Raw genomic sequence first — 27,526 nt, 5'->3', positions numbered from 1 at the left:
GGAGGAAAAAAAAAAACCAAACAAGCAAACAAAACCAACAGGGGCTTAAGGTTATTCATAAGCAGATTAAGACTTCATAGGAGACAGGGATGTATTCCCATGTCAGAAGAGTGTGTCTGAGTTTCTAGTCTTATCCTAGAGACTCAACCATACTACAGTAGCTCTGTACTTAGGAAACCTCCACGTGGAAAGAAAGGCTCCCACAATGAGAAGTGATAGACAGGGTCTAGAATTATTGGATAGGCATTCTGCTCGAGGTACAGAGTGAAAAGACTGTCAGGGGGCAATTGATGTTGGCAATGGATGCAACAACACAGGTATAATAAAGGGAAATGCTCCCATGATAACAGGAGAGCATGCACCTTGGCCATGGCGAAACGACTTCACTCATTAGACTGACTGCCATTTCACGTGAGAGAAAACCCAACTCGACAGGGTTTGAACAACAAGGAAAATTTATTGATTGTACAAGAAGTCCCAGCAAAACATGGAACCAGTTCAACAACTGTTAATCTACCAGTTCAAAAACAACTTAGGAAGTTCAGTTGAATTCTGTTTATCTTTCTGCTCCATCTTGTCCACCTCATCCTTGTCTTCAGATCACAGCACAGCTGCAGCAGGACCAGATGTCAACAACCAGAGGAAAGGATGAATGGGGAAATATTCCTCAGAAATTTCCCAACATACCTCCTCCCTCATCTCACAGGGACAAAATGGGGAGTTACCCACTCACAACTTGCTGGCAAGGACATTGTGGTTGTTTTGTGTAGTTATGCTAATAACAGGTATGGAGTTGTGCCATTGCCCTAAAACTGAACAGCTAGATGACTCAGAGTTATGGCAAGGCAGGCATGTTTGGTACCCAGCCAACAATGTTTGTTCTAGCATCTGTTGATGAAGCTGAAGATGTTATGTGACTCAATTGTTGACAGACCATCTGATTGGTTTTTTTATCCAGGAATCTAGATGCCCATACAAGATCTCACAATTTAAAATTTATTTCTAATAAAAAAAAAGTTTTTAAAAACCTGTCTGGTCAACATCTTTGACTTATACCAAATGAAACACATCTGCAATCCAAACCCAGCCAACAAGTCACCAGTTTGTAACTTCTGGTTTATGTTCATTTCTTTAACTGAAACATTCTCTATTTAGAAAGGGAGGCTAAAATATGCCAGTAGTAGGAATACAAATATCTGTGACTAAAATTTTTTAAAGAAACCCATTTTACTGGATTGTAGAAAACTCCCCCAAATAGCAAAGTTAATAAAAACTTCAAAAGAAAAAGTGGCAAAGACATATAGAACAAGAGGGGCGTACATAGTATTTTTCCTAGCTGTATGTTCTAATTTGACAAGTTAGAAGAGTCAAGACCTTGCTAATTATTTAATAATTTAATAATTTATGTATCTAATTATTTAATAATGAATGTATTTTTCCCCAGTGTCTTATGATTTTGTTTTGTTCCGTTCTGTTTGGTTTTAATTAGAGGCTCTATCAATCCCTTCCAAATGAGAAATGGAAGGTCTTCAAAATGTTTGAGCAGTCAGGCAACATCACAGTAAAAACAAAGAGGCTGAATCAACTAATTACAGTTTACAGTTTATGTGGTCCTCTAGCCATCTTTCTATGAGTATGGACAGGAGCTCATTTAAGTTAGCACAAGGATTCTCAAAAGTGTATCTTTCTTGAAAGTTTTAATCTTTCACAAAAGAGCATGAACCAGGAAATGTTAACCTCTGAATGTCAAGAGAAATAGCAATAAGGAAGTAATCACATCTCCTTTCTATCCGAAACATCGAGGCTTCCACTCTGATCATCTGATCATAGACCCTGGCTTAGCTGGCGCTTCAGACTTTTGCATTTGAGACTCATAAAGAAAGAAAAACCTCTCAAATGATCAAAGCATCCAAAGAAATTTGTTAAGTAGGTAGAAAGATGTAAGATGATGCTAATAAGAAAATTGAAAGAATTCCATGAAACTCTACTCTCTCTAGGTTATTTAACGCATCAGCAATGGAGAACTAGAAACAGCAGAAGGCCAGGGTAAAGGGTGAGACAGCTCTTTCTCTGGGATTCAAATGCCAGTGTGAGTAATTAGCAGACCAAGGACAGAGGCAGGAGGAGTCATGGGAATAGGGATGTAGTCATGGCAACTAGCCTACTAAGAGGATGAGGTGCAGAGGGAGTTATGAGTGTAGGGAAGCTGTCCATGGGATCTTGCATTTACTCCCACCATTCTTGTGCACTTCTGTGAGAAAATGGGGAGCTGGGGTCGCCACAACTTTGAAGCAGAGATTTTGTTCAGTCGCCCTTTTCTTCATTATTGAGAAAACATGAATCAAGGTACTTATGCCAGTCCCTGTCCCACAACAAACACCTTAGATGACGTGACTGGGACTGTTCTCCTTGCCAGTGGTGGTGAAAAAAAGACAATAATAATTTCATTATAGATCTTTTATGTGGGTGCAGAAGTAGGCTTCTTTTTAAAATAGGAAAAGGAAGTGCTTTTGTGTTACTAAGATAAAACAGAAAAATAAATCAGCCAGTAGTAATGACAGATTCCCGCCCCCCCCCCATTTTAGCCAAGCTTACTTCAGGAAATTACTGCCCACCTCCCCACCACTCACTTAAGTGCTTTCCAATTTCTAAGGCCCAATTCTCATTCTTCTCCACCAACTCCGTTCATGTTGACATCACAGTGTTTTCTCACTAACATCTAACACTTTTGGCACAAATAATATTTGAGCATCTAGGTACACCAGGCATATGTGACTTGTTTGCTCACTTAAACTCTGAAACATCTTGACAAAAGGGACTTCGGCTCTTCCTAGTCTACATACAACACAGGGCTGGGCACAAAGAACTACTCAGTCTTCCTTTTACTTAAAAAAACAAAAACAAAACACCTGAATTTTATTCTAGCTTCCCTTTGTGTGTTGACTTTTCATATTTTACCTCTTATAACCTCTTAGAAAAATAACAATAATTTCATAATGATCTAATCTTATGTCCTCTAGAATGAGCATCCAGAAACAATTCTTTGAAAGATTTTAACCTTATACAAGAGATATATTAGTTATTTCTCAATAGTCATACAATAAAAGAACTAATTGTTTTTCATAATAAAGATTCAGTAGCCACGTGCAATCACTACAGAAAGTGGGTCCTCAGAGCGAATGTGCGATGATGAGGTTAAATTAGCCTCAGGAGCATTGACAGAGAGGCTGTGGATTAGAACCAGTTGACAGAAAATCCACCAGTGACCATCTGATACTTACGAGGAGGCAGGAATTGGCGGTGGTGGGAAATTTGGCTTTGTGATTAGCTAGTAAGAAGATAAAGAGTGAAAATCAGCTTGGAGTCCATTTCTCAAAATGTGTATGCATACTGAAATTGTCTAACTCATTTTCAGGGAAGTGACTTTATAAATTCACGCACAGGAACTTTTCTAAACCCGTGAGTTTGACACTTTCAGTTAGTTCCATACATATGATCCAGACATGAGCACCGTACCAACAGCTGTGTTGATGAAAACATTTACTGCAGACTTAAATTTTGTGCAACCACACAAATCAGCTGTTAAAGCCCTAGACTCTGGGGTGATGTTAGGTTAGAGGCATTCACACCTTGAGGGTGGAGTTGTCAGAACTGAATCAACATCCTTAAGCGAAAAGGTGCAAAGAGGTTGTTGTATCCCTCCTCTCTCTAATCCTTCTCCCCTCCCCTCCTTTCTTCTCTTTCTCTTCCTTCCCCTCAATTAACAAACCAGGAGGCAGCCCTGGCCCTCACCAAACACCTGGAACTCCCAGCTCCCCAATCTTAGGCTTCCCAGTCTCAAGAAGTGGCAGATATAAATGTTGTTTTTTAATCTATACAGCCTATCCCATGTTTGCTACATTAACCTAAATCAAAAATGAATTCTATATAGCAGATGATTTCTACTGGTTGGTATTTGCCAACTTAATACAAACCTAGATCTATGTGGGGAGAGAAAATCCCAATAAAGGAAATATCTCAATAGGTTGGCCTGCAGGCAAGTCTGTGGAGTATCATCTTTGATTAATGATTGATGTGGGAGAGTTCAGCCCACTACGGGTGGCGATACCCTTTGTACTGAGTTGTATAAGAAAACAGGCTGAGCAAGGCAGGAAAAGGAATCCAGTTAGCAGCCTAATCTATGGCTTCTGCTCCAGTTCCTGCAGTGACTTTCTCTCAGTGATGGGCTGGAATTAACCCTTTCCTCCCCGAGTTGATGTTGGTCATGGTGTTTTAACTCAGCAACAGAAACCCCAACTGAGACATGACTATTCCACATTACTAACTTTCAGCTCTAGGTTCTTAATTTAGGGAGTAAGTTCGGAAGTAAAATTATAGAGAGGTATATTCCCACATGTATCATTTTAAAGAAGTTTGCAGCAGAGTTTAGAGTTTATGTTAATGTGCGTGCAAGTCTTTAACACTCTTAGGAATCAACAGTCGAGCACTGTGGCTCGTGTCTCTGAGAGCGTTTCCTTGAGATTGGATTGGACGGAAGAGAAGGGAAGTTGCTAACTCACGACATCAGGTGGAGGCTCATTCTCCTCAGTGGGTAAGTCATACGTGTGGAGCTTCTTCATCTGACTCATCTAAAATGAAGAAGTCAAACTTTACAGTGAAACCGCCAGGCTCCTAAGTACAGCCTGCAGGTGAGTAACCATCTCCCCACCTATATGCCAAGGGTGAAGCTGACACTGTGAGGGGAAGACCTAACCCTCACCCTAGTAACCCAGTTGAACTATTTACAGGGGGATTTCCCAAGGGCTACCAGGGATAACTTATGTCACAACCATCACTGCGGATGCTATGATATTGGTCCACATCAGCTAAAAGCCCTAAATACGTAAGACATAATAAAAGCCATAAGTGTCACACATGTTACGTATTACACGGTTGAACATACAAATATACACATCACTTTATTATAGAGGAATTTATCAGGAGTAAGAATAAACTTAGAGTCAAGGTGGACAGAATGAGAGTGGGAAGGGAGGGGAGAAAGAAGATGGAGAGAGGAAAGGAGAGAGCGAGCTTGCCAGCATTTCCCTCTTATTCTCATTGTATTTTATGAGTCTTTTCTATAAGGCTTTGTTTTGTTTTGTTTTGTTTTTTGAGATTCCTTTTTATGTTAACAAAAAACACTATGGGAAGTCGACTGAATGCGTAGGCACAGAGCTCACAAGCCTTCCTATTTGCTGGTGTGTGGTAGATTTCTAGGTGGCTGTTGTGCGCAAATGACTGACGTACACATGGTCAGAATGTAAGAAGGGGGTAAATCATAAACTCAGGCCTTCACAAAAACAGTTCAAACTAGAATTCACCTCCTGGGGCTGAACCGCCTTCACCTTTTGGGGTTTACACTTCTGCTTGTGTAGTTTGGCATCCGTGGTGGATGGTGGCCTGTAAGGAAAAACATAAGTGAACTGAACAGTACCTTCACCGTGCCAGGGACACTCAACAGAGGATGGACAACATCTTTTGTCCCCTGTGCCATGCTCTTCTACTAGGGTTCCTTCTTCCAGATCATTTCTCAGCATTTAGTTGCAATTTAGCCACCATTACTATCCTGTGATTAATAACCATTACTAGACATTTTCGTTTTGTTTCTTGGCAAAACCCTGATCCCTAAAAATAGTGGTGTTGAGTTATCTTTTATCTAAATCATGACATTCAATTAATTTTGACTCATTAAGTATTTACCTAAGAGTTATTTTGTATGAGTAAGTCCGTCTTGGAAAGTGATGAAAAATGATCTTGTTGTGCTAAAATGGTGTGTGCAAAAGAAAGGTTCTGCCTGCTAATCAAGCCTCAGCACTTCACTTCAGAATAAAGCAAGGCCTTTGTTAACCTGTTTCCTCCACACTCATTAAAAGTGAATTCCATAACCTTAGGAGACATAGAAGTCACATTTCATCCAAAAAGTGGGAATACTGCAGCCGCTTCATGAAGTCCCCTCAAAGATTCAATGAGCTAATGATAGAAAACCTTCTGCACAATGTCGACTAGATGTCACCCCTCCAGTGGAGTCTGTGTGACAAATACTACACAGGCCTGAAGCTACCCCCGAAAAGGGGAGTCTCCTGGACTGGAGCTGATGCTTCTGCCAGGAGAGAAACTGCAGTTCTTTTCTTTCTTTGTGCTGGAATCTATTCTTTCTTTTTAACTGTACTTCACTCCCAAATCAGGACTTCTCAGGTGTAACCACAGTCTCTAGGAGACGACCCTGACTCGGGACTGCAGCCAGGCACTGTCCAGGTCCAGAGTAGTTCTGCTTTACTTCCACTTACTAAAAGAGACATGGCTAGAAATTAATCATTAGTTAATAAGTTATACTATGGTCTACAAAGAAATGGAGTATTTCAAAAGACTCCAGATAGTGGCACTCAGATATCAGAAGAGTGAGCTAAAGAAAAGGAAAAAAAAACCTGTCTTTGCACACAGGTGCTGGGCACAAGTTTCGTTAGGGAGAGAACATTGACCCTGGACAAAGGGAGCACATACGTATTGATGCCAAGCCAGTAACTTAGAAGCGATGACATCTTTGCTGTGTGTTCCGTACCCTGCATTGTTTCATTCAAAGTTGTAACTCAAAATATGACAATACAATAACTTCACATTCTGTACCTGTACTGTGTATGCCTGATCGCTCACTGACTTCCTTGAATCTACTCTGTGGGAAAATGTAACCACGAGCCCCCCTGCTTTTGAATTGTATGTTTAAAAACTTAGACTGCTTAGCTGCAAAATACACTCGGACGCAAAACTCAATCTGGAGTCTCTCTATTTGTCACAAGCCTAATCTCTGTTCACCGATGATTCGAGAACCCCTGTTTCCAGGGTCCTATCCCTGGCTGAGCCAGTCTGTGGCAACTAGATAGCTGTCATGTGTTCTCTTCTATTCTTAAAATAGATGTAAAAATACTTAATAAGGGCCAATGTCACTCTTGTCATTAATTACATCCACTCACAGGAGAAAACAATGCATATCTTGCTGTGAAGAATCGCCCAGTCAAAGGGACACCTAGTCTGTACTCTGTGAAAAACAGACCTGTATGGTTTTCTCAGTGTTTGAAGTAAAAACAAAATTAAACCTGAAGAATTAAGTCATAGGCTTCAATGTCAAACTAAAGGTTAAAGGGCTCGCAAAGCACAAAGGCTTACCTCTGAACTCTCGTCTGCTTTCTGGCACTTTGGTGCCGGAGCACCATAGCAACCACCACAAATATAACTGCCAGGGGAAAGAGCACACCAACCACGATGGAGAAGTCTGCAACAGAGAGCACAGGGACCCTGGTGAGGACCAAGGAGCGTGCCTCGCTCTAGTCTGTCTCCTTTCTTCCTCAGTTCCTCCCTTCCCTTCATTCCCCCCTCGCCCTCCATTCTTCCTTCTTTCTCTTTCTTCCTCGTTCCTTTCCATCCATGCCTTCCTTCTTTCCTTTCCTTTTCAGAAAGGATCCAGCCGGGTAGCACAGGCTGGCCTTTTACTTACTATGTAGCCTTGGTTAGTCTCAAACTTGTTGTGATCCTCCTGCCTTGAACTCCCATGTAACAGAATTACAATGGATTGACACTGCACCTGGTCTGACCTTTTTTTTTTTTTTTTCATAAATTTTAGCTAGCTTTTACCAAACGAAGCTGTCTCCCTGGAAAGTCTCCCACAACTAATATAATGGTTAACCTTTACCATTATCTAGTCTGTTGAGGGAGAGGAGGGACGACCCACCTTGCATGTGGGCTGGATCCCCAGGTTGAATTGAAGAGGGAGAATGAGCAGAAAACCCTCTGGGCACTGCACTCATCTCTATGCTTCCTGACAGTACGTAACATGTGACCTGCCACCTCATTCTCCCACTCCCACTTCCCCACCATGGTGGACCACATCCTCAAAACTGTAAGCCAAAGCAAGGCATTCCTTCCTTAAGATACTTATTAAATATTTTTTTTGTCAAAGGAACAAGAAAACTAGCAAAGTTGTCAAAATGTAAGCAGCGTTGTTCCTAACTGCAGTGCTAATGTTTATACTGAGCAAGTAAAAGAAAAATTCACAGGAAACCTTCCATAGGAGGTTGGTTACGTGTCATCTTCCTGAGAATTCTTTGAGGGGAAGAAGAGTGGTTGCAGTAATAGGATAGTGAACGCTGGGAGACTACAGAAGGATAAGGGATAAGGAGGGAAACGGAACAGGAACAAACAGATTTAAATCTAGTCTTGGAATGAAACAAGAAAGAAATTAAAGCCCTTGAGATGGTATTGCTCCTATTGATAAATAAAGAGCTGAGGCACGAGTTAAAAAAAAAAACAGATAGAAGCATAATTAATGCTTTGTCTTTGTTGTTTACCCATTAGTCTAAGTAATAAATTCAATCTGGATCCTTTGCAATTGCACGTGTTCATTTCTCTTATAATCATCTGAAACCACCAGAGGGCAGAAAGCACATGTATCTGAAAAACAGAGTAACCACTGCTCTAGGACATGGTTTAGCAATCCAGTAACAAGATTAACAGTAACAAAAATGCAAGAAATGCTTACAAGTATGAACACAAAATACACAGGCAGATGTAGACAACCCAGAAAGCAGAACTTAAGATAAGAGAATGGTGTCCTTTCAAATATCTAATTATCTTCAACTTCCATAAAATTATTGTTCAATGAAGTCAAAGGGGAATAAAACTCTGTGTCATTTCTGATAGATCCAACTGAGCTTCAGAATGAGGGTGAGTGGGTGCATTTGAACTAACACTAAAATATTAAGTATTTTAAGAACACCATATCAAAGGACATAAATGGAGTAGTTGTCCCGGCCCACTGGACAAATCAAACCAGAGTTCACCTGAAAGGGGGAGTGGGGATTAAAAGTGGGGGACAGAGATATGAGACATATTGAGTCAAGTCTGGAAATTTCTGATCAAGACTTTCTTTAATGCAGACGAGTGAGACTTTATAGAGCAAGGTCAACAGGACCTCTTTTAATGCCACTTTGTCTAGCCTGCAGGTAAGAACAAAATAGCTTAGAAAGCTCCCTATAAGAACTTCCTTAATCCTTTGGGTGGCTCCCTGTAAGGACTTCCCTATTTCTTTCAAAGGTAAAAAACCCAAAGATAGCCTAGAACACAAGACCTCTTTCGGCAAGGGTCAGCAACTCGAAGGTCACAGCTTGCAGCCTAAGCGCGGGATTTCTAACATGGCTGAATTTAGCATGGCTCCCCACAAGTAGTGTTTACAAACACTCCAAATCTGAGAGAACAAATTTGTGGCTTTGGGTTTAAAAAAAACAACAACAACAACTTAGAGTAAGTGTGCAGTTTAAGACAGAAAAAATTAAACAGCAAATCTAGCTCCTTCTATTGCTAACTAATAATGGTGACCTTAAAGCGCATACATCATGCTTTTACAAAACAAACAACTTCCTCAATCCATGAAAGTACTAAAGAATAAGAAATTTTTCTTTGTAGACATCAATGAGGTAGCAAGCAATTGGAAAAACATAAAGGAAGAAGAGTCAGTTTTCTTTAATGGTGTGACCCCCTAGTAGGTCAACACACTCCAGGGAGGACCCAACCTCCATTCACAGGAGAGGACAAGATGGGGAAGCAGAGAAGAAGATGACAATGTCTGGAAGTCCAGGTGGGAGGGCGAGACGAGGAGGAGTTGGGAGAAAGAGGCAAATAGACCCAAAATACACTGTATGGGATCCTCAACACACTGATACAAATATAATTTAACAAAAAGACAGAGAGGAAAGTGATCCCAGAAAGAGAAGGTTCAGAGGTAGGTTGGTGGGAGACGACTTGCCTAGCATGCACAAGGTCTCGGGTATAATCTCCAGCGACAATGAAAACTGAGAAGCATGGGAAGAGGAGGAGGAACGGTTTAGAAACACGGAAAAGCAGAGAGAGAGAGCGAGCAAAGACCTGAGAGCAAGCCTAAGAGGGACTGTGCTTTGGGTAATAATGATGTCTCCATAAGGCTGTAAACTGTACGGACTGTAAGCTGCACCCACTCTTCACCGGGGGTGCAGGGTTGCAAGGGAAAAACCCAGTACATTGTGCTCAATGTTGTTGCTGTGTTTCCAAACCTACTCCAAAAGCAAAATCTACTTAGACCAATAAACAGAAGTGGAATATTTTAGGACAACTAATAAAAGAATAAAAGATGCACACCCTCAAAAATAATAAAAAGAAAAAGGCTAAGAAAGTGGACAACTGGTTTATAATATGGCACAAAACAAAACAAAATGGAAAAGGAGTAATAAGAAGCCTAGGTGAGGCAAGACACACAGAAACTGCCCAATATCATTAAGGCTTTGGGCCCCAGCACATCAGTAATTTGTTCTCCAGCCTATTTTGAAAGCTTAAGCTAAACCCAAAGGTATGTGAGATACGAATCATTTTAAACCTGCGTGTTTTTTTTTTAAAGATGCAAGTTTCAAGAGCGTTCAGAAACGGTGAATGTAAGTGTTAAGATGTTATAGCAATGCAGACATATGAAGGAGTATGGTTTAGCCATCTTGGTCTCCAGGAACTGTAGACTTTGAAAGGCAAGAAGCAATAGAGATAGACAGCATCAGTATACAGTGATGGCCATGTAAATCCACCAAGAAGACATGTGTTCTATCCGTGTATACAAATGACCAAGCAGAAAGTCTCTCACAGTCCAAGTCATAATATAAAAATTCAGTCAAAGGTTTATTCATTTTACTTTATTTGTGTGTGAGTGTTTGGTGGCATGCATGCATGTGCACCATGTGACTGCATGGCCTGAAGAGGCCAGAAGAGGGTGCCCCACAACTGGCAAATGTTTGTGAGCTATCTTATGAGTGCTGGGAATCAAGGCAGCATCCTCTGTAAAAGCAGCAAGTGCTCTGAACTGCTGAATCATCTCGGCAAATCCACCTGTAGAGTGGCTATTTTTAAAATATTCTACCAGTAACTCATGGAATAAAATAATAAATTTTAGTTGTGATTATATATGAGCAATGGTACTGACTGACCTAGCCCACAGAAAACATGGACACACAGGATGACACAGTGCAAAGTTTATGTTCATACTTTTTTCTGTTCATACACAGAATACATGCACACATGATTATGTGCTAAGCCATAAAATAAACAATAATGACTTTTACCATATGCTCCATATAATATATTCTTACCGTGTAATTATTCTAAGTATTAACTAGAAAAATCCCCATTTTTTGCATTTTAGGAAGCAGAAGGTAGTAAGATGCTGGTGGGGAGAGCCAGGGGGGCAGTGGAATATATTATGTTGTCAGCTACAAATGAGATCTGGTGTATTACACACTATGGGCAGCGTAAATAGAAATGTACTGTACAGGTGAAACTCTGGCTGAGGGATTTATGGGTTCCTTTTACTATACAGAAATTATAAATGTTTGTCACTGTACTTTGTCTGATAATGTATGCATGCAGCATGTTTACTTTTTTGCACATATTTTTGGCTCATTTAATGTGTATAAGAAGTTAGTTTTACTTATGCTTTTAGAGTCTTTGGCCAAGTCACTGGATAATGAAGTTGAAATGTAACAGCCATGTTTATAAGAACTAGAGTCTGTTCAGAGACTTTCGATAAGATGAGAGTCCAATTAGAAACAGTGATTTGTATATTATATATCTAACTATTTAAAGGCTATATGTCAACCTGGAAAATAATTATACATTTGTGTCTCCAAATCACATTGTTTTCTACCTGTGGACACAATATGACTTAGTAGAAAACAATTCATGCAGTGTGGCCTTAAAAGCTTCACTAAGTAAATTTGACTTTCAATAGAAACCAGGAAAAGTAACAGCAGACTATAAAACAAAATAGAAGTTTCTCAGCCAAAAATATTATAAATGGTTGAAGGAGCTGTTGTCTTTAAACAAAGTTACAAAATGTAAACATGTTCCAAAATATTTCATACAGACACTCATCATATGCTTTTAGGTTTCCCCCTGTCAATTAACTAAAGAACAAATAAAACTGCATATTCCAATATAGTTATGAAGCAGAACCAATTTTAAAAACTTAATACTACTTGTATGGATTCCTTGCTAACAGAATATAAATAGTACTATTTGAGGCATAAATAAATGCTCCTAAATGTAACTGAGAAAGTTGGGTGAAGACAATCTTCTTGAAAGACTACTCACACTCTTAGTAAATTTTACTGTCCTAAATTGTTTATTGGACATGAATTTCACTACAAACATCGCTTGTTTCAACGGTGACAGTGGGGCCAGAGACTGCTGTTTCTTCTCCCAGCTGAACGATAAGAACCACCCACTGAACGAAGGAGCTGGTGGCCTCTTCCCAAGGCCATAGCTCTTGCAGCCTGCAGGTGCCAGCCCACCATCCTCTGTGCTTGCGGACTGGTTTTAGTGATCCACTTGGAGTCAGTATTTCTTCTGATCTTTATGGAATGGATCAATTAGGATAATGTCAAATTTGTATGTGGAATCTTCACCAGCCCCATAAGAATTCAGAACTCCCATAGTTTAATATATATATATATATATATATATATATATATATATATATATATATATATATATATATATATATATAAAATCAAGGTCTCAAGAAGAGCAATGTCACAGTTTAAGGTTATTTTAGTGAAAATCAGAATCATCCAAGAGTTTTCTAATTTAATAGTTGATTCTGTTCTGAATGTAGCCTGGAACCTACTCCAAGCATGATAAATCATGATAATAATATTATATAACCTTGAAAAGTAATGAAGTTTACAATCTCCAGAGAGATAGGAAGTAAAGAAATTTGGGTAAACAGAAAGTAAGTTGAAGCCTGAACATTAAAAAGTAAATGTTATTCTTCTGTTTGAAACATCTAAGAGTATTTGAATGTGGGAAAAACAGTTCACTCAGGCCTATTCCTAACCACATCTTCAGTCCTATCCTCTGTGAACAATATTGATTCATGACAAAGATCCAGAAATCTCTCCCTAGACACACTGGGGCTTGGCACAGGAGTACCCAGAGCTGGTCAAATCTGGCTCCAGGCAATCATCCAGAACCATGCAGAGAAAAGAGTTCAAGGAGGAAAGTAAGAAGGGAATACTTAAAGAACTTTCTCCTCTACTTGGCATATTCTTCATGATGGCAACTAGTTGCAAAAGTTCCGGCTCTGGCTCATTCGCCTCCTTTACAACCAAGAGGGAGGCCTGCCTCCTCCTCACAGCCTTATCCTCTATCCAAAGACATGTCAGTAGGGGCCACAAGCACTCCAGAATGCAAGGAAAACCCATGTGGGCCAGTTTGAGTTAGCCTACTTCCCGGTCTAATGAAGATGACACACCACAAAGAAAGCGAGTCCAGTGAAATGGAGGCATCATGTGAGTGAACAGGACAACACACTTCAAAATAAAAACAAATAACTCAGCGAACAGAACAAAGAACAAGACCTACCAACAAAATCCAAGTCATGTTTTCAGAGTCTCTTAAGTTCATATGACCTAACAGTGTGTCTACTGTGGAAATGGAAAAAAACAGAAAGCAAGAAAATATGATATAAAAGTAATATTACAAATGAAAAGCTTGAAAGTGTCTTTTTGTATGAAGATTGACAAATGAAAGACTGTTGAAATTATGATTTGAATGTTGCTTGCTAAAGAGACTTTGGGAGTAAGTACCACATGACCAATAGCTGAAGAACAGGAATTTGATGAGGATAGAAAAGAGATGGTGAACTCTATATGCCACAGTAAATGTTAGTCCTGTTAAGCTTAGGGATCTGGAATCTTCTAGAAAACAAATCTCTGGGGTGTCAGTGAAGAAGTGTCTAGATTAAATTAAATGAGGTGGGAAGACCTACCCTAAATGTAGGTACAGCCATTCCTTGGGCCAGGGACAGAGATAAGTCCTAAACAGATGTTTTTATCAAATCTCTCAAGGCTGGGGATCTATGCAGAAGAGGAGGCAAAAGACTGTAAGGTCCAGAGGTAATGGATGACACAAGAGGACCGACACAAATGAACTAACAGAGACTGTGATGACATGCACAAAACCTGCATACATTCAAGACAAAGTCTCAGTAGGGACAAGAGAAAGTAGACACAATATCCCACCCCTAACCAAGAAGCCATTTGTAATTGATATCTGCCAGGAAGGAAAATTCCATTTTCTCAAGTGGAGTTGTGCTGGGCTTGTAAGTCATCCTCAGGACAGACCTCATGTCCAGGGGGAGCTGGCCAACACAAGATAGATTCCATGAGGGTCTGTGAAGGTTTTGTTTTGGCAGTTTTTGAATTATTTATGTTTTGCTCTATTCTTGAGTTTTGAGTGAGAGAGAGAGAGAGAGAGAGAGAGAGAGAGAGAGAGAGAGAGAGAGAGAGATGAACTAGGGTGTAGTGTGGGTAGGGAGGATCAGAGAATCTAGGTGGAGTTCAGGAAAGGAAAGGATACAATCGAGTACAGTCAAGAAAACAAATTGTAATAAAATTATATATATTTTTAAAAAGAGGCAGAAAGGTAAGAACCAGAATTCATTTTCCTGTTTCTTGACTATGGATTCAACGTGAACAGCTGTCTCATGCTCTCTCCACTGCCATGGCTTCCCCAACATAATAGGTGACACCCTTAAGCTATGATACCAAATAAGCCTGGCATTTCTTATCTCACTTTTGTTGCACATTTTTATCAGAGCAGCAGGAAAGTAACTAACACAAACACATAGGAAGAGCTTGGCATAAGAAGACAATTTATCAGACCAGATATGAAGACTGTGGTAGGATCCGTGCAGTCAGGGGGGGCCCATCCTTCCTTGCACTGACACTGCAGCTCATGATCACACACCTAGTGGAAGAAGGATGCTGTGAGCGCCACCATGTGACTTGGTGAACCCTTCAAGGCCCCATTCTTCCACATTGAAGTTGATTTTGACATGAGAAAGACCCCTGCTCTTCTGGATTTCACCTATCCAGATGAGGTATGAAATGACACACAAGGGTTTCAGTAATGGGTTCTCAGAGGTAGTTTCCCACACTATCTGCTCCTGAGTGTCAGATAAGCATAGTAGCTGTGATACCTGACACATTCTTTCAGCTTGATCACAGCAGAACTAGAATTGCATTAGGCTCAGCAAACCAGGGATACAGGTTTTTCAAACTTACTGCATGCCCCTTGCACTTCAAGGAGCAGTTGGCTGACTTGTATATCTTCTCCATGTCCACACACTTGGCGTTAATGCACACCTGAAATGATGTGTAAACATGAACTCCACAAAGCATTTCCAATGGTTCCATCTCTGTCAACAACTAGCTGGAACTGAGTCTTCATCAATTCTGTCCTCAAACTCACTTTTTAAAAGAACTTTTTGTTAGTTCCTTGAGAATTGTTCCCCTAACTCTTCCCAAGTCCAGCCTCTTTCCTAGCCACCCAACTTTGCGTCTTTAAAACAACAACAACAAAAAAATCAGGACTAATTTGCGCTGTGCAGATACTCTTGAATCCACTGGAGTGTGGTCAACAGCCAGGGAGTATGCTTTTAGAGAGAATTGGCACTCTTTCACCCAGTAGATAGCAAATTCTAATGGTACCTCAAGTAGGCGTGGGGCTTTGTGCCTCTTATCTATTGGGATTTTGCCTGGCTTGAGCTCACACAGGTCTTGTTCATGCGGTTGCCATAGCATTGAGTTCATATCTACAAATGTCCTGCTGTATTTAAGATTTGTTATTGTTAGTTTTTCTATGTGTCTGCGAGTGACTGTCATGCATATTCTGGAGCTCGCAGAGGCCAGAAGGGAGTTTGAGGTCTCCTAGAAATGAAGTTACATGCAGTTGTGAGCCATATGGATGCAGTGAACCAAACTTGGGTCCTGCGGAATGCCAGCAAGTGCTCTTAACCACTGATTCATCTGTCAGTGACCAAACTCTCAACACGTTATTAGGAAAACATTAGCAGGTTTTGAAAGAGACAAATCGGACTCTGGATCCAGGGAGCCCTCTCTATGATGCCTTTGCTTCTCTCTTGATGGGTATTTCATTTACTCTAACAGTTCCTCACATTGTGGATCAGAGATTCAAGCATAGCTATAATTAACATCTGGAAGTAAGTGATGAAATCATGTCACAGCTGGTGCTACTACAGTAAATACCGTGAGTGGAAAGCAAATGATATTCTTCTTTTCCTCTTTAGCATTACCAGAGGACCTGCCATTGATTGACCACCCACCAGTTTTGAAGCACTGGAATTGACAAAGTTTGCCTTTCCGATCCTGAGTTACCTCACCTGGGATAATTTGTTTTAGTTATATCCACTTACCAGCAAATTTTGTACTTTTCTTTTTCTTTACAGCTACTAATCCAAAGATACCATATCTTTCTTACCCATTTATTTGTTGATAGCCATATAGGTTTATTCCATTTCCTACCTATTGTGCACAGAGTGGCAATTGCCATAGGTATATAAGTGTCTTTGTAGTAGAATATTAATTTCTTTTCAGTTTGTGTAGGAGTGGTATAGTTGGTTCAATTTCCTTAACAAGACCCACATGATAACATCAAACTACCCACACTTTTTGCATAGGTGTCGCAGATGATCTTCAGGACCTACCTTTTAGTAAGGATCTATTGGCAGTTGATACCTGCTAGAGTAGAGGTTATTGTTCTTCTCTGAGTGTGTGACAACTCAACTGGTAGGTTTCATGCTCCAGGGTATGTTCCTACACCCTGACACATATGAGCAGGAGGAGGATGAGGGTGGGGGATGATAATAAATGAAGTTATAAAGAGGAAGTGGTGGAGAGGGTGCTAGGAGAGTAGAAGGGAGAAATAGGGATGTATCTGATCACATTTTACTGAAAGACTCAATGAATAAAAGAGAAAGAATGCCCTACCCAAATATTTATGAAGTTGGATAGCATGATCCAAAAAACATGGTGGGCATTTAGTAAGTGCTATCAGAGGGATGGGTGTAGGAATGCATAAATCAATGGCCAAAAGATATTGTGAACATGGTGCTCCAAGGAAGACAGGAGGTGGTCACGGGTGTGGAGTGTGGCACTGTTCTTATTCTTTCCTTACACTTGAGTTTCCTTGTATGATTGCACTTGAATAAAATTCTCCATGGAACAGAGACAGAAGCAAAAAACCAAAGAACATGGATGGACTGGACCTAGGCCCCCTACACGTATGCAACTAATGGGCAGTTTGATCTTCATGTGGGTCCCCTAGTGAGTTGAGCAGGTGCTGTCTATGACATGGACTCTGTCACCTGCTTTTGATCATTTTGCCCTAACTGGGAAGCCTTGTTTGGCATCAGTGGATGAAGAGGAGCTCAGTCCTCATACAACTTAATATGCTTGGGTGGCTTGGTGGGGCGTCTACCCTTTTCTGAAGACAATGGGGGAGGGATAAGAGGAAGAGGGTGGGAGGGAGGGACCGGAAGGAAAGGAGGAAAGGTGCTATGATTGGGTTATAAAGCGAATATATAAATTTAAAAATAAAATTTAAAAAATACCAAGAGGGAAACTTTCAACAGTAAAGATCTAAGTGTATTGAAGTAGAGTTCAGGGATTGTTGCTAATTTGAACTGTTTGACATACGTGGAAGGTGGCTATAGACATCTGAGTATATTAATGGGGTAGGTATTTCTGTGCCCCCTGGGCTGACCAAGTCCTTCCTTAGACCTGTGAGTGAACTTAAAGAAGCATAGGTCAACTGTGGTACTTCCCAGACCTTGGTCAGGTGCACTATGAGAGACTGGGTGAAAAAACTCTGCGCAATGAAAATGCATGTTATGTTGATAGCTATATAATGCTTCAGAGCAAACTGCCTTCTTGTTAAGAAAAGGCACACAAAGGACAGCCTGTGTTTCCTGCTTCAGCAAAGTTTAATGGTGAACAATGGGCATAAATAGTACAGCAGCATGCTCGACATGGCAGGAGGCAAGGAAAAACAACTTTGGTCCTTGATGGTGGTATTGCATCACCAAGTTTTTGGTGAAAGTTGTTGCATCTCTGAACTTACCACTTTGTGAGTTACTAATTGTCTAATTGTTTCAGACCTTTTAGTTTTTCCTCTGTTCTTCTACAGGCTGTATCATCCTGGCATGTGGACTATGCTTACATAAATCATAATCAACAGCATTGAGTTGAGGTACATATGTGGGATAATGAATTTTGGAAGCACAATTTCAACTTGCCTTGTTATTTCCACACTTGGTTCCATTAGTCACCATGTCTGTGCCTAGATTGGTGTCTTCAGGGTCAAATAATTTACATGTCAGGAAAGATATTGTAAGCCCTCTCCAGGCCAGATCGTTTGCCCCACCTTCACAGAACAGCTTCCCACACATGACATCTCTACAAACAAGAAATTACAAATGTTATCCTAGGATCAAATTTCAGTTTTATACAAACATGAGCCAGACTTTGCTATCAATATTTACTAAATAATATTTCCCTTTTAGAAGTGACTTCTGGTTGTACCTATGTACAGTGTCTTTATTCTGCATCAATGGGACCCTCAGTTTTAGCAAAATATGTTGTTTCTCAAATGCAGATCTCTTTACAACCAATGTTTGCCTGTTGTCTTAAGTTTTCCCTAATGGAGGAGGGCAGAACCCTAAGCCTAAATTGTGGACTGTAGTCTTGAATAAGGAAGCATGCCCTATTTCTGGGCATCCTTCCTCCTCCCCCAATTTTGATGATGGATTGTGTGCCTGTTAGTTTTTGTCAACTTGACCCAAACTGGAGTCACTGAAAGAGAGAGAACATTAATTGAGAGATTGCCCCCTAGTCAGGCTGGTTTGTTGGCATTTCTTCAGGGTAGTTTCTTGATTAATAATTGATGTAGGAGGGCCTCACTTCACTATAGACAGTACCATCCCTGGGCAGGTGGTACTAGGGTGTATAAGAAAGTAGACTGAGCAAGTCATGGGGCATAGGGCAGTAATTAATACTCCTCCCTTTCCTCTGCATCAGTTGCTGCCTTCAGCTCCTGCCCTGGCTTTCTTCAGTGATCAGCTGCCACATAGAAGATTAAGCCATATAAATCCTTTCCTCCAAACGTTGCTTTTGGTCAGGGAGCTTCATCACAGAGATAGAAAGCAAACTGGGACCGGACATGACATGTGGAGCTAGCAAAGCCATCGCTGACTGAGAAAAGTAGGTGGGGGTGGAGATCGAAGATACACTAAGGCCAGGCCCCTGACCTCCCTAAGGTACCTAGACACCCACTTATTTTCATTTTTGTTATTTTTGCCTTCCTAGATAAACTCTAAAAGGTAAAAGGCTCAGTTTTCCACAACAGAATGGCCTGCACAAAGCCAGAGATCTCTTGACATTTAAAAGTATTAAGTGTGGCCCTCAGAGTTCTCCTTCCACATCCGCAGATGAAGCTGCTCAACTCAGGGAAGCCATTAACCAACCACCACCAGAAAATGTAAGGAAGGCCAAAGCCGATACATCCATAGTCAATTGCTTTATGCAAAAGTCAGAGGAAGCTGGTGAACATGGAACCTAGAAAGGAGAGAATGAGACTTTTCTGTTGTTGCTCATGGTTGGAGAACATATGGATGGGAAACTTAGCAAGGCACAGCTATTCCAAGCTTTGATAGGACGGATGCTTTTCAAGAATCAGGCAATGATGCAGAATGAATCTGTAAGGATGGTGCTGGCTGGGCACAGGAAATGTGGGGATAACTGCCCAGGACAAGCAGTGACTACTAAGTGACTAGGTGGTGTCTGATGGAGGATGAAATGTCTGAGTATCGTGTTACAGTCATCATCAACTGGTAACACAGTTATGAAGGCTAACAGGACACCCACAGCCTATAGAGAGGAAGGATGGAATGGCCCTATTCACACCCCATGTAGTGCTTTGCTGAATCGTGTGTTTTGCCTTTCCCATAACTGTTTCATCTTTGCATCTGCTCTGAGTCCCTATATTGGAAAGGTCACACTATATGGTTTGTCCTTAAGCCTAGATCCCTTCAATGGGTCTCTACATCCAAACTAATTTTTGGGTTTCTTTGTTTGGTTTGTTTTGGTTTTTTTTTTTTTTTTGAGACATTGTTTCTCTGTGTAACAGAGCCCTGGCTGTCCTGGACTCACTTTGTAGACCAGGCTGGCTTCAAATTCATGGAGATCCACTCCACTTGTCTCTGCCTCACCAGGGCTGGAATTAATAGAATGTGTCACCAAGCCTGGCCTCAAATAGTTTAATATTGATTGTCCAACAATATCATTGTTTAATAGAAAAACTTTGAGAAATGCTCTTATCATTCAACCTTTTGTTATATATTATATCTACAAAATTTGGAGCAGATGGAAAACGTTTGATCCACTATTATACAGGTGTGGGTGGTCAGGAGAGATGCTTATGTGCTAGGTGCACTTGCTGTTCCTTTCACAGTATCAGAGTTATGTTTCCAGCAACCTTGTATCTCCAGTGGCAGGGCATCTGATGCCCTCATATGGCCTCTGTGTGTACCTGCCATACCTGATATGTATAAATAAAAATGAATAAATAAAATAACATATTTAGGTTGAATTTAAAGTTGCAGAATAAAAAATGTATTAAAAAGTCTCAAGTTCATCTGGTGTGGTTTTTATTATTTTTTCAGGAATTCAATACTAATATTAAAATGAGTTTTTTGGGTGATTTGCTGATTTGGGTGATTTTCATAGTATAGTCTTTCCCATGCATATATATACATACACATGCATACATCTATAGTGATTGTCTGGGTAGATAAAATTTTCTACCCAGAAACTCATAAAGAAAAACACTAGACTGTAAAAACACCTAAGGTATATGCAAATTCTGTTTACATGTTTTAGATACATTAATTTTAATTTTTGTGTGTGTGACTGTTTTGCCTGTGTGTGTATGTGTACCACTTGCACCCTGGGTGCTCAAGGGAGTCAGGAGAGGCTTAAGTTCCCCCTGGAACTGTAGCTACAGATGGTTAAAAGCCTTCACGTGGGAGCTGGCAGCTGAACCCGTGTCATTGGTGATAGCAGCCTGTGCTCTTAACTTCTGAACTATTGCTCTAGCCTGGGAGTCACTTTCTCTTGAACTAGACTATGTCAACCTATGTGAGAGGAAGTGTGCCATCGTTGTTGGGGTGGGGGAGTTGTGGAGAGAAGATTCCAACAGTATGCCCACTTACTTTGCTTTGCAGGGTATGTGTGTGCCGTTCTCTACGTAACAGTATCCGTACTTTGACCCACTTTCGTTCTGCTTGTAACATGACTCATTTGCCACCTTGGTTTCTGGGATCAGGCACAGATGAAAGTGGAATATTTGAAGACAAAAATAGGTAAGGAAAGTAATACTATGGAGCATTAACAAAATATAAATTTAGCATATGAAGTACAAATGTAATAATAACCCTTGTCTAAAATCCTCGAGAATGGAAATGTTTTTACTGCAATTTTTTTATATTTTGAGGTATTTTCTTTTTCTTTTTCTTTTTTTTTTTTTTTGTTATGGTTTTGGAATTTTATTTTATTTTATTTTATTTTTATTTTTTTCTCCTTTATTAATTTATTTTTGTTACATCTCAATGGTTATCCCATCCCTTGTATCCTCCCATTCTTCCCTCCCTCCTCTTTTCCCCTTATTCCCCTCCCCTATGACTGTTCCTGAGGGGGATTACCTCCCCCTGCATATGCTCATAGGGTATCAAGTCTCTTCTTGGTAACCTGCTGTCCTTCCTCTGAGTGCCACCAACAGAGGAGAGGACATTCTAGTGGGACTCTAGATGAGAGAATCATGGGAGAAAGGCAAAGTAGAAGGACCCAGAGGGTCCTAGAAGCCTACAAGTAGAACATTATGATAGGCAGATTTGGGCACAGGGGTCCCGCTCAAACTAAGGCACCAGCCAAGGACAATACAGGCGGTAAACCTTAAGCCCCTACCCAGATCTAGCCAATGGACAGAACACTCTCCACAGTAGAGTGGAGAGTGGGATATTACTTTCTCACATACTCTGGTGCCTCACCTTTGACCATGTCCCCTGGACGGGGAGACCTGGTGACATTAGATTAACGCACAATTATTATTGTTTGATCCATATTTAGTCTTGAATTTTAAATTCCTCTTCAATTATTCACTGTCATAAAAAATGTCAGAAGAAAACCTCTCGTTGGTAAATATTTCTGAACTCAGTGGCTAGGGCAAGTGAGAGCAAAGCAGTGTCGTTGGCTGTGTGTCTAGTTTTCCAAATCTTCGTCTCTGCCAACATTTCACTAATCCATATTTTCCAGCAGTGTGCAGTGTTAAGTGAACAACCAGTCTTGTATTTCCTAATGCTTGGCTCATAAAGGCATAAGTTTAAATGCCAATTTATGCTTTTTTTAAATTCAAATTTATTTTTAAAAATTTATTCACTTTATATCCCAAGCATAGCCCCCTCCCTAGTCTTTTCCTGGTCCCACTATTATTGGGATGTAAAATGTATAAATTTTAGAAAATTAATTTTTAAAAAAGCCGTGGACTCTGTCGTCTGCTCTTTGGTCACTACCCCCTGGCGGGGCTCCTTACCAGGCAAGAGATGAAGAGGATGCAGGCAGTCCCCATGAGACTTGGCAGGCTGGGGTCAGTGGATAACCCTCCTTTTGTTAAGTTTCCTTCTTTAGGGTTCTTTTGTCACAGCAGCAAGAAAAGTAACTAGCACAGCTCCTTACCTGGGCCCCACATGTCTTTGCACTGCTGATGCAGGGTAGGACAGGTGCCCTGCAGGCAGTAGCCCCTCCCGTTTTGGCAAGGGAAGCCGTTGACTCTGAACCTGTCCGCTGGGCAGTGGTTGGATTTACCATCACACATTTCAGGCAGATCACAATCATCCTCTGCCATTCTGCACACAACCCCAGGCTTTTTAAACTACAAAGAAACAAAAATAGAAGGTGTGCATCACCGTGCCCCCTCTGTTCTGACACCTTAGATTAGCGTATTAAACAATTGTCTTCTGGGACATGTCATAATTTTACTATGATTGTTTTTGTTTTGCACTACATCCATGCGCTGCCACTTGTGTTGATGTTGGTTAATACTCTGTGAGTCTTAAAACAGTTAATGTTTTGAATTTGCAACACAATCAGTAAAGAAATATACAGTAAAGTAAGAGGCATGCCGGCTGGTCAGCTTCTCAGATGGAAAGCAGGGAGCTGTACCTCTCCTTTTGTTGAATGCTTTTTTGTCATGATTTACAAGATTTAAGTCTGCGACTTCAGGGTTTGCTAGTGGAGTGAAAGAGAGGCAGCTTTGCAGACACCAGATCCGCATACCTCAAGGGTTTCCCAGGCATCGCGTTTCTTCAGTTCTTTTCCTTGCAGATTCTGGCATTTCTTGTCAGCTTTGTCATGGAATGTTGTATTGTGAAGAAAGAAACAACCAAGCACCCCCTTGTTATGAGAAATCTGCTACAAAAGTCCGGTAAATTCTGCCCTTGCTTCCTTAGAGAAACTTTGATAGAACAAACTCCTCTGACACTTCGGCAAATCAGAGGAGTCCCGTTCTTTGGTAGACGCGTGAGTGGGCACAGGCCTTCTTGTGCACTGAACAACCTCCACTGTTTTAATCCCAGTTACAGGATCAGACCAAACGGTAGCCAGAGCTTACTGTGCCCCCAAGTGTGGTTCCTACAGCTCCAGCCACACGGGGTCCCTTCTTTGCTCTCCTCCCTTATCATTTAGACATCCTTTCTTTCAATGTCTAAATCTAAATCTAAAATGAATTTATTCTATTTCCCTGTAAGCAAAAATGCTCCTTTCACGTGATGTACTCTGATCTCTCCAATGTAGATTTCTGCTCTTTTTTTTTTCCTTCATCTAGTGAGAGTGAGCCCTTGAATTTAGATTTAAATAATGCGATTTTGAGTTTGTGGTCTGACTGAAGATGAGAGAAGCCCCATTCAGTTGAAAATATTTTAATAACAATCCATTAATACAGATAGATGCCATCAGTTCACCTGATGTGGTCTAGGGAGAGTCTGCAGCAAAAAAGATGCAGCGGAAGGGAGAAACTACCAATGGCGTTGGAATCAGTCATGTTTGCTTATGTTGGCTTGCCTACTAAATAGTGACCATATTTTTTGTTTCTCAGAAATTATAATATATTAATTTAAGGTGAACAATGTGGCATTGTGGTGTGTGTGTGTGTGTATGTGTACACATCTATATAGTGAAACGATTATTACGGTCAGCGAATTAGCATTGATTTTAGATAGTTACCCTTGTGTACATACATGTATGTTTATAGAGGGAACATTTGAAATCTACTCTCAGCAAACTTCCGCTATAGTATCCACTGGTTGCTACATTGTATACAGGACCATGCTCCTGCTGCCCACTACACCTCCGTCTCCATGTATCCCACACAACTGCCAGTTGGTATTCCTTAGCTGACAACCTTTCATTTTCCCACTGCCGATCATTCGTGGCTTTCCTCTGTGTCTGCACAGTCAGCTTTTCTTTTTTTTTAAATGGAGCCCCATGTATTCCAGGCTGGCCTTGAACTCTTTACACAACCAGAGATAATTTTGAACTCCTGATTCTCCCACCTCCATCTCCTGAATGCCAAGATTAAAGGCGTGAGCCGCCAGGCTGAGTCACATGCCCAGCCCTAAGGTCAACTCTTTTACAGTCTGTGTTTACAAGGGGTTTGTCTCTTGTGTCTTTCTGAGTCTGTTTTCCTTCGCTTGACATAATGTTCTCGTAGATTATCCTGGTTGTCACTAATAGGAGGCACGGCTGCTTTCACATTTTCTGCTCTAAAACTCCATTCACTCAAAAGAGAAAGGAGATGATATCTTTTTGGCATTGTTGGGAGATTGGTTGAATTTTTAAAGTACCCAGTAAGTAATCGAGTCATTATTTTCTAGGAAAAAAACACTGCTTTAACTGTATAATGTAACACATTCACTAAAACATTATATAGAAAATAATCAAAATTATTAAAAAATGGAAGGAATGAATCTTACTTGGCATTTCTCACAGCATTCTCCCAGAGCACACTGGAAACCTGCTTTAACTTTACAGGTCTTTGCATCACAGCATTGGTTGGTACATTCCTAGGAAATATCAGCCACAGATTAAAGTGGTATATTATTTTAGTACAATTCATAAAATAGTTTATTTGTCATATATACACATTACTGTGTATTATTTAAAATTCTCCTTCAGTACAGTTAAGATAAACCAAGACATTAGAAGGAGTTTGAACAGCTGGGGGATAGTTTTTATCTGACTTCTTCTTATATATTTTTAATGGACATATTCTTTCTATCATTTTAAACAAATATATTTTCCCAAGCCCTTCATGTGAACAGTAATTAGCTTCTATTTTTCTTGGTAAAATATGAATAAAACAAAATGAAAAGCATAGTTTTCAGGAAAATGTAACTTAATTAATACAATGCTTCAGTTATGCTTCTATCTCATATTCAATTCAATTCCATCCTCAACAGAGATACCAAATATTACTAAATTAGTCTTTGACATACATACTTTGGCCTCTAATTCAAATCTAACAGATATCCTAGAATAGCTACTGAGGTGATCCATCACATTTGTAAGCGATTTCATATTACAATGTCAAATGGTTAGACTCCCATGAAAGCAATATAATTTCTTTTGATATTGGTGTTTTGTTTTTGAGAGATTCAAGCCCTTTCTTCATAGGTGCTGGAGAAGCTAGGACCTCAGGAAACTTCCATTGCACTTGTCAAGATTCCTATTGAAAAGAGGGACTTCAAGAGTTGCAATATTTCACCTAGAACCTAAGGCAACTTCCATTGCACCTATCAAGATTTTTATTGAAAAGCAAGACTACAAGTTACAGTACTTTCAGAGTTAAAACTACTTCTCTTCATTTAAATAAGCACCATCAGGGAAAGAGAGTCTCTGCAGATAGATCAAATACAGCTTTAATCTTATTCCAAAATCATTGCAAAGCCATCCACAGAAGAAATCATGCTTCACTCCTGTTAAATGTAATAAGATGGGTTAGAACAGAACCCTTCTTAGAAATTTGGCTGGCCTGTGAATAGGATGAGGTCAAGACAGGGACTGTGATGTCAACAACTTGTGAGTCTTGACAGATATGGGATATGTGACGTGGCAGTGCATTCTGAAAGTGGGTGTGAAAGTCAATAAACAAGACCTGTGTCTAGATCTTGACTCTTGCTCTGATCACGTCTATGAGCTCGGGGAAGCCAATTACTACTGCCTCTTCTAAGTGCTACACCTAAAGAGATGCTTACTAACCCACTGATGCTTGGGCTACCTGGATAATTTCAACCAGAATGCTAGGGATAAAGACACAGAGTCTGTATTGATGAGGGGCTCCACAAAGTCAGGAAGGAAGTGGATCTAATGAGGAAGTTAAAGACACATTAAGTTCTGTACACTCTGTCATACTAGCCTGAGAAATGCCTACCTAGCCAAAGCCCCAAGAATCGTTCAGTTTTATGATGAGCCACATACTCTTGTATACTTTATGTTCTTAGCAACTGATAAATGAGTTATCTTGTTGTAGAAAGGGCTAGGATTACCTCGGGTGTGCCGCAGTCACAGTCCTCATTCATTTCTACTACCTGGTTCCCACAGACTGGGGGAGACAAGATGTCTGAAGGCAACGGGGTATTCAAGAGGCACCGGGATAATTTGTCTTCAAGAAAATGCCTGTAGTTTACATGGCTGCAGGAGCTGAAGTCTGTAGGTATATGGAACCTATGTAGAGAGAGAAAAACCAGTACATTTGTGCTTTCCATATGGGAAGCAATGGCTAATACCAACTACAACGATTCTTACAAACTACCCCAGAGATCAAAGCCAACATGCTGACCAGGTGCCAAGATGTGAGCGGACTGACATTTCTAAATTCACCCACTTGTGTGGATATAACTATCTCAGCTTCGTGTGGAAACAAGAGCATACTAAAGGATAGCATGCCAACCACTTCTCTTGAGAACACAAGTGCTTTTTGGCCTGTTTCTGTCATTCCCAACCCTGGATCATTTTGGAATGACAGATTCATATCTATACATGCACATAATAATTCATATTTCCCTAGATATGTATCAACTGACATTGTTTCCATCTTATAAATGAAGGTGAGGGTTAAACAAGCAATGGTATCTGGGAGAAATGACACAAGATGTGCAACTGGAGAGATGTCAGATCCTTTGGGTGGAAGGAACATAGAAAAATAACTGAACAGAGCAGGCAAAAAGGTGAGAACAAGAACAAAAAAGAGGATGTGTGTGTGTGTGAGAGAGAGAGAGAGAGAGAGAGAGAGAGAGAGAGAGAGAGAGAGAGAGAGAATGTGATTCATTCGCGATAAGATTGCCTAGAAATTTTTCCAGCAAGACAAGTATATAAATATCTTTTTCTCTTTTCTTTTTCCTGTGAGAACTTCCTTCTTCTTTCCCCTTTTTATTGAAAATAGATTTTTCCCTCACATAATCTATTCTGATTATGATTTCCCCTGCATCAACTCCTGTGAATTTCTCCCCACCTCC

General features: G+C 40.4%; 1 protein-coding gene across 3 annotated transcripts in view; it reads right to left on the bottom strand.

Moving 5' to 3' along the window:
- Positions 1-437: 437 nt before the first annotated feature.
- Positions 438-27,526, bottom strand: part of ADAM28 (ADAM metallopeptidase domain 28) — a 53,605-nt gene continuing 26,516 nt past the window's right edge. The window contains exons 12-23 of one of the 3 annotated variants that reach the window (XM_084766929.1): positions 26,558-26,735; positions 24,986-25,075; positions 22,692-22,887; positions 21,173-21,275; positions 18,200-18,359; positions 15,168-15,248; positions 14,766-14,850; positions 7,201-7,306; positions 5,361-5,439; positions 4,560-4,628; positions 3,282-3,328; positions 438-611 (exon numbers count right to left, since the gene is read on the bottom strand). In XM_084766929.1, coding sequence (XP_084623055.1) covers positions 596-611; positions 3,282-3,328; positions 4,560-4,628; positions 5,361-5,439; positions 7,201-7,306; positions 14,766-14,850; positions 15,168-15,248; positions 18,200-18,359; positions 21,173-21,275; positions 22,692-22,887; positions 24,986-25,075; positions 26,558-26,735 — 1,210 coding nt within the window. In that variant the 3' untranslated portion in view covers positions 438-595. Of the gene's footprint in view, positions 612-3,281; positions 3,329-4,559; positions 4,629-5,360; positions 5,440-7,200; positions 7,307-12,143; positions 12,453-14,765; positions 14,851-15,167; positions 15,249-18,199; positions 18,360-21,172; positions 21,276-22,691; positions 22,888-24,985; positions 25,076-26,557; positions 26,736-27,526 lie in introns of those variants that run through there. The other 2 variants (XM_084766930.1, XM_084766931.1) reach the window with 2 other exon arrangements.

The sequence above is a fragment of the Acomys minous genome (assembly GCF_964271855.1).
Source record: "Acomys minous genome assembly, chromosome: 18".
In the NCBI taxonomy this organism is placed as follows: domain Eukaryota; kingdom Metazoa; phylum Chordata; class Mammalia; order Rodentia; family Muridae; genus Acomys; species Acomys minous.
This window is presented reverse-complemented; position numbering and strand designations above follow the sequence as displayed.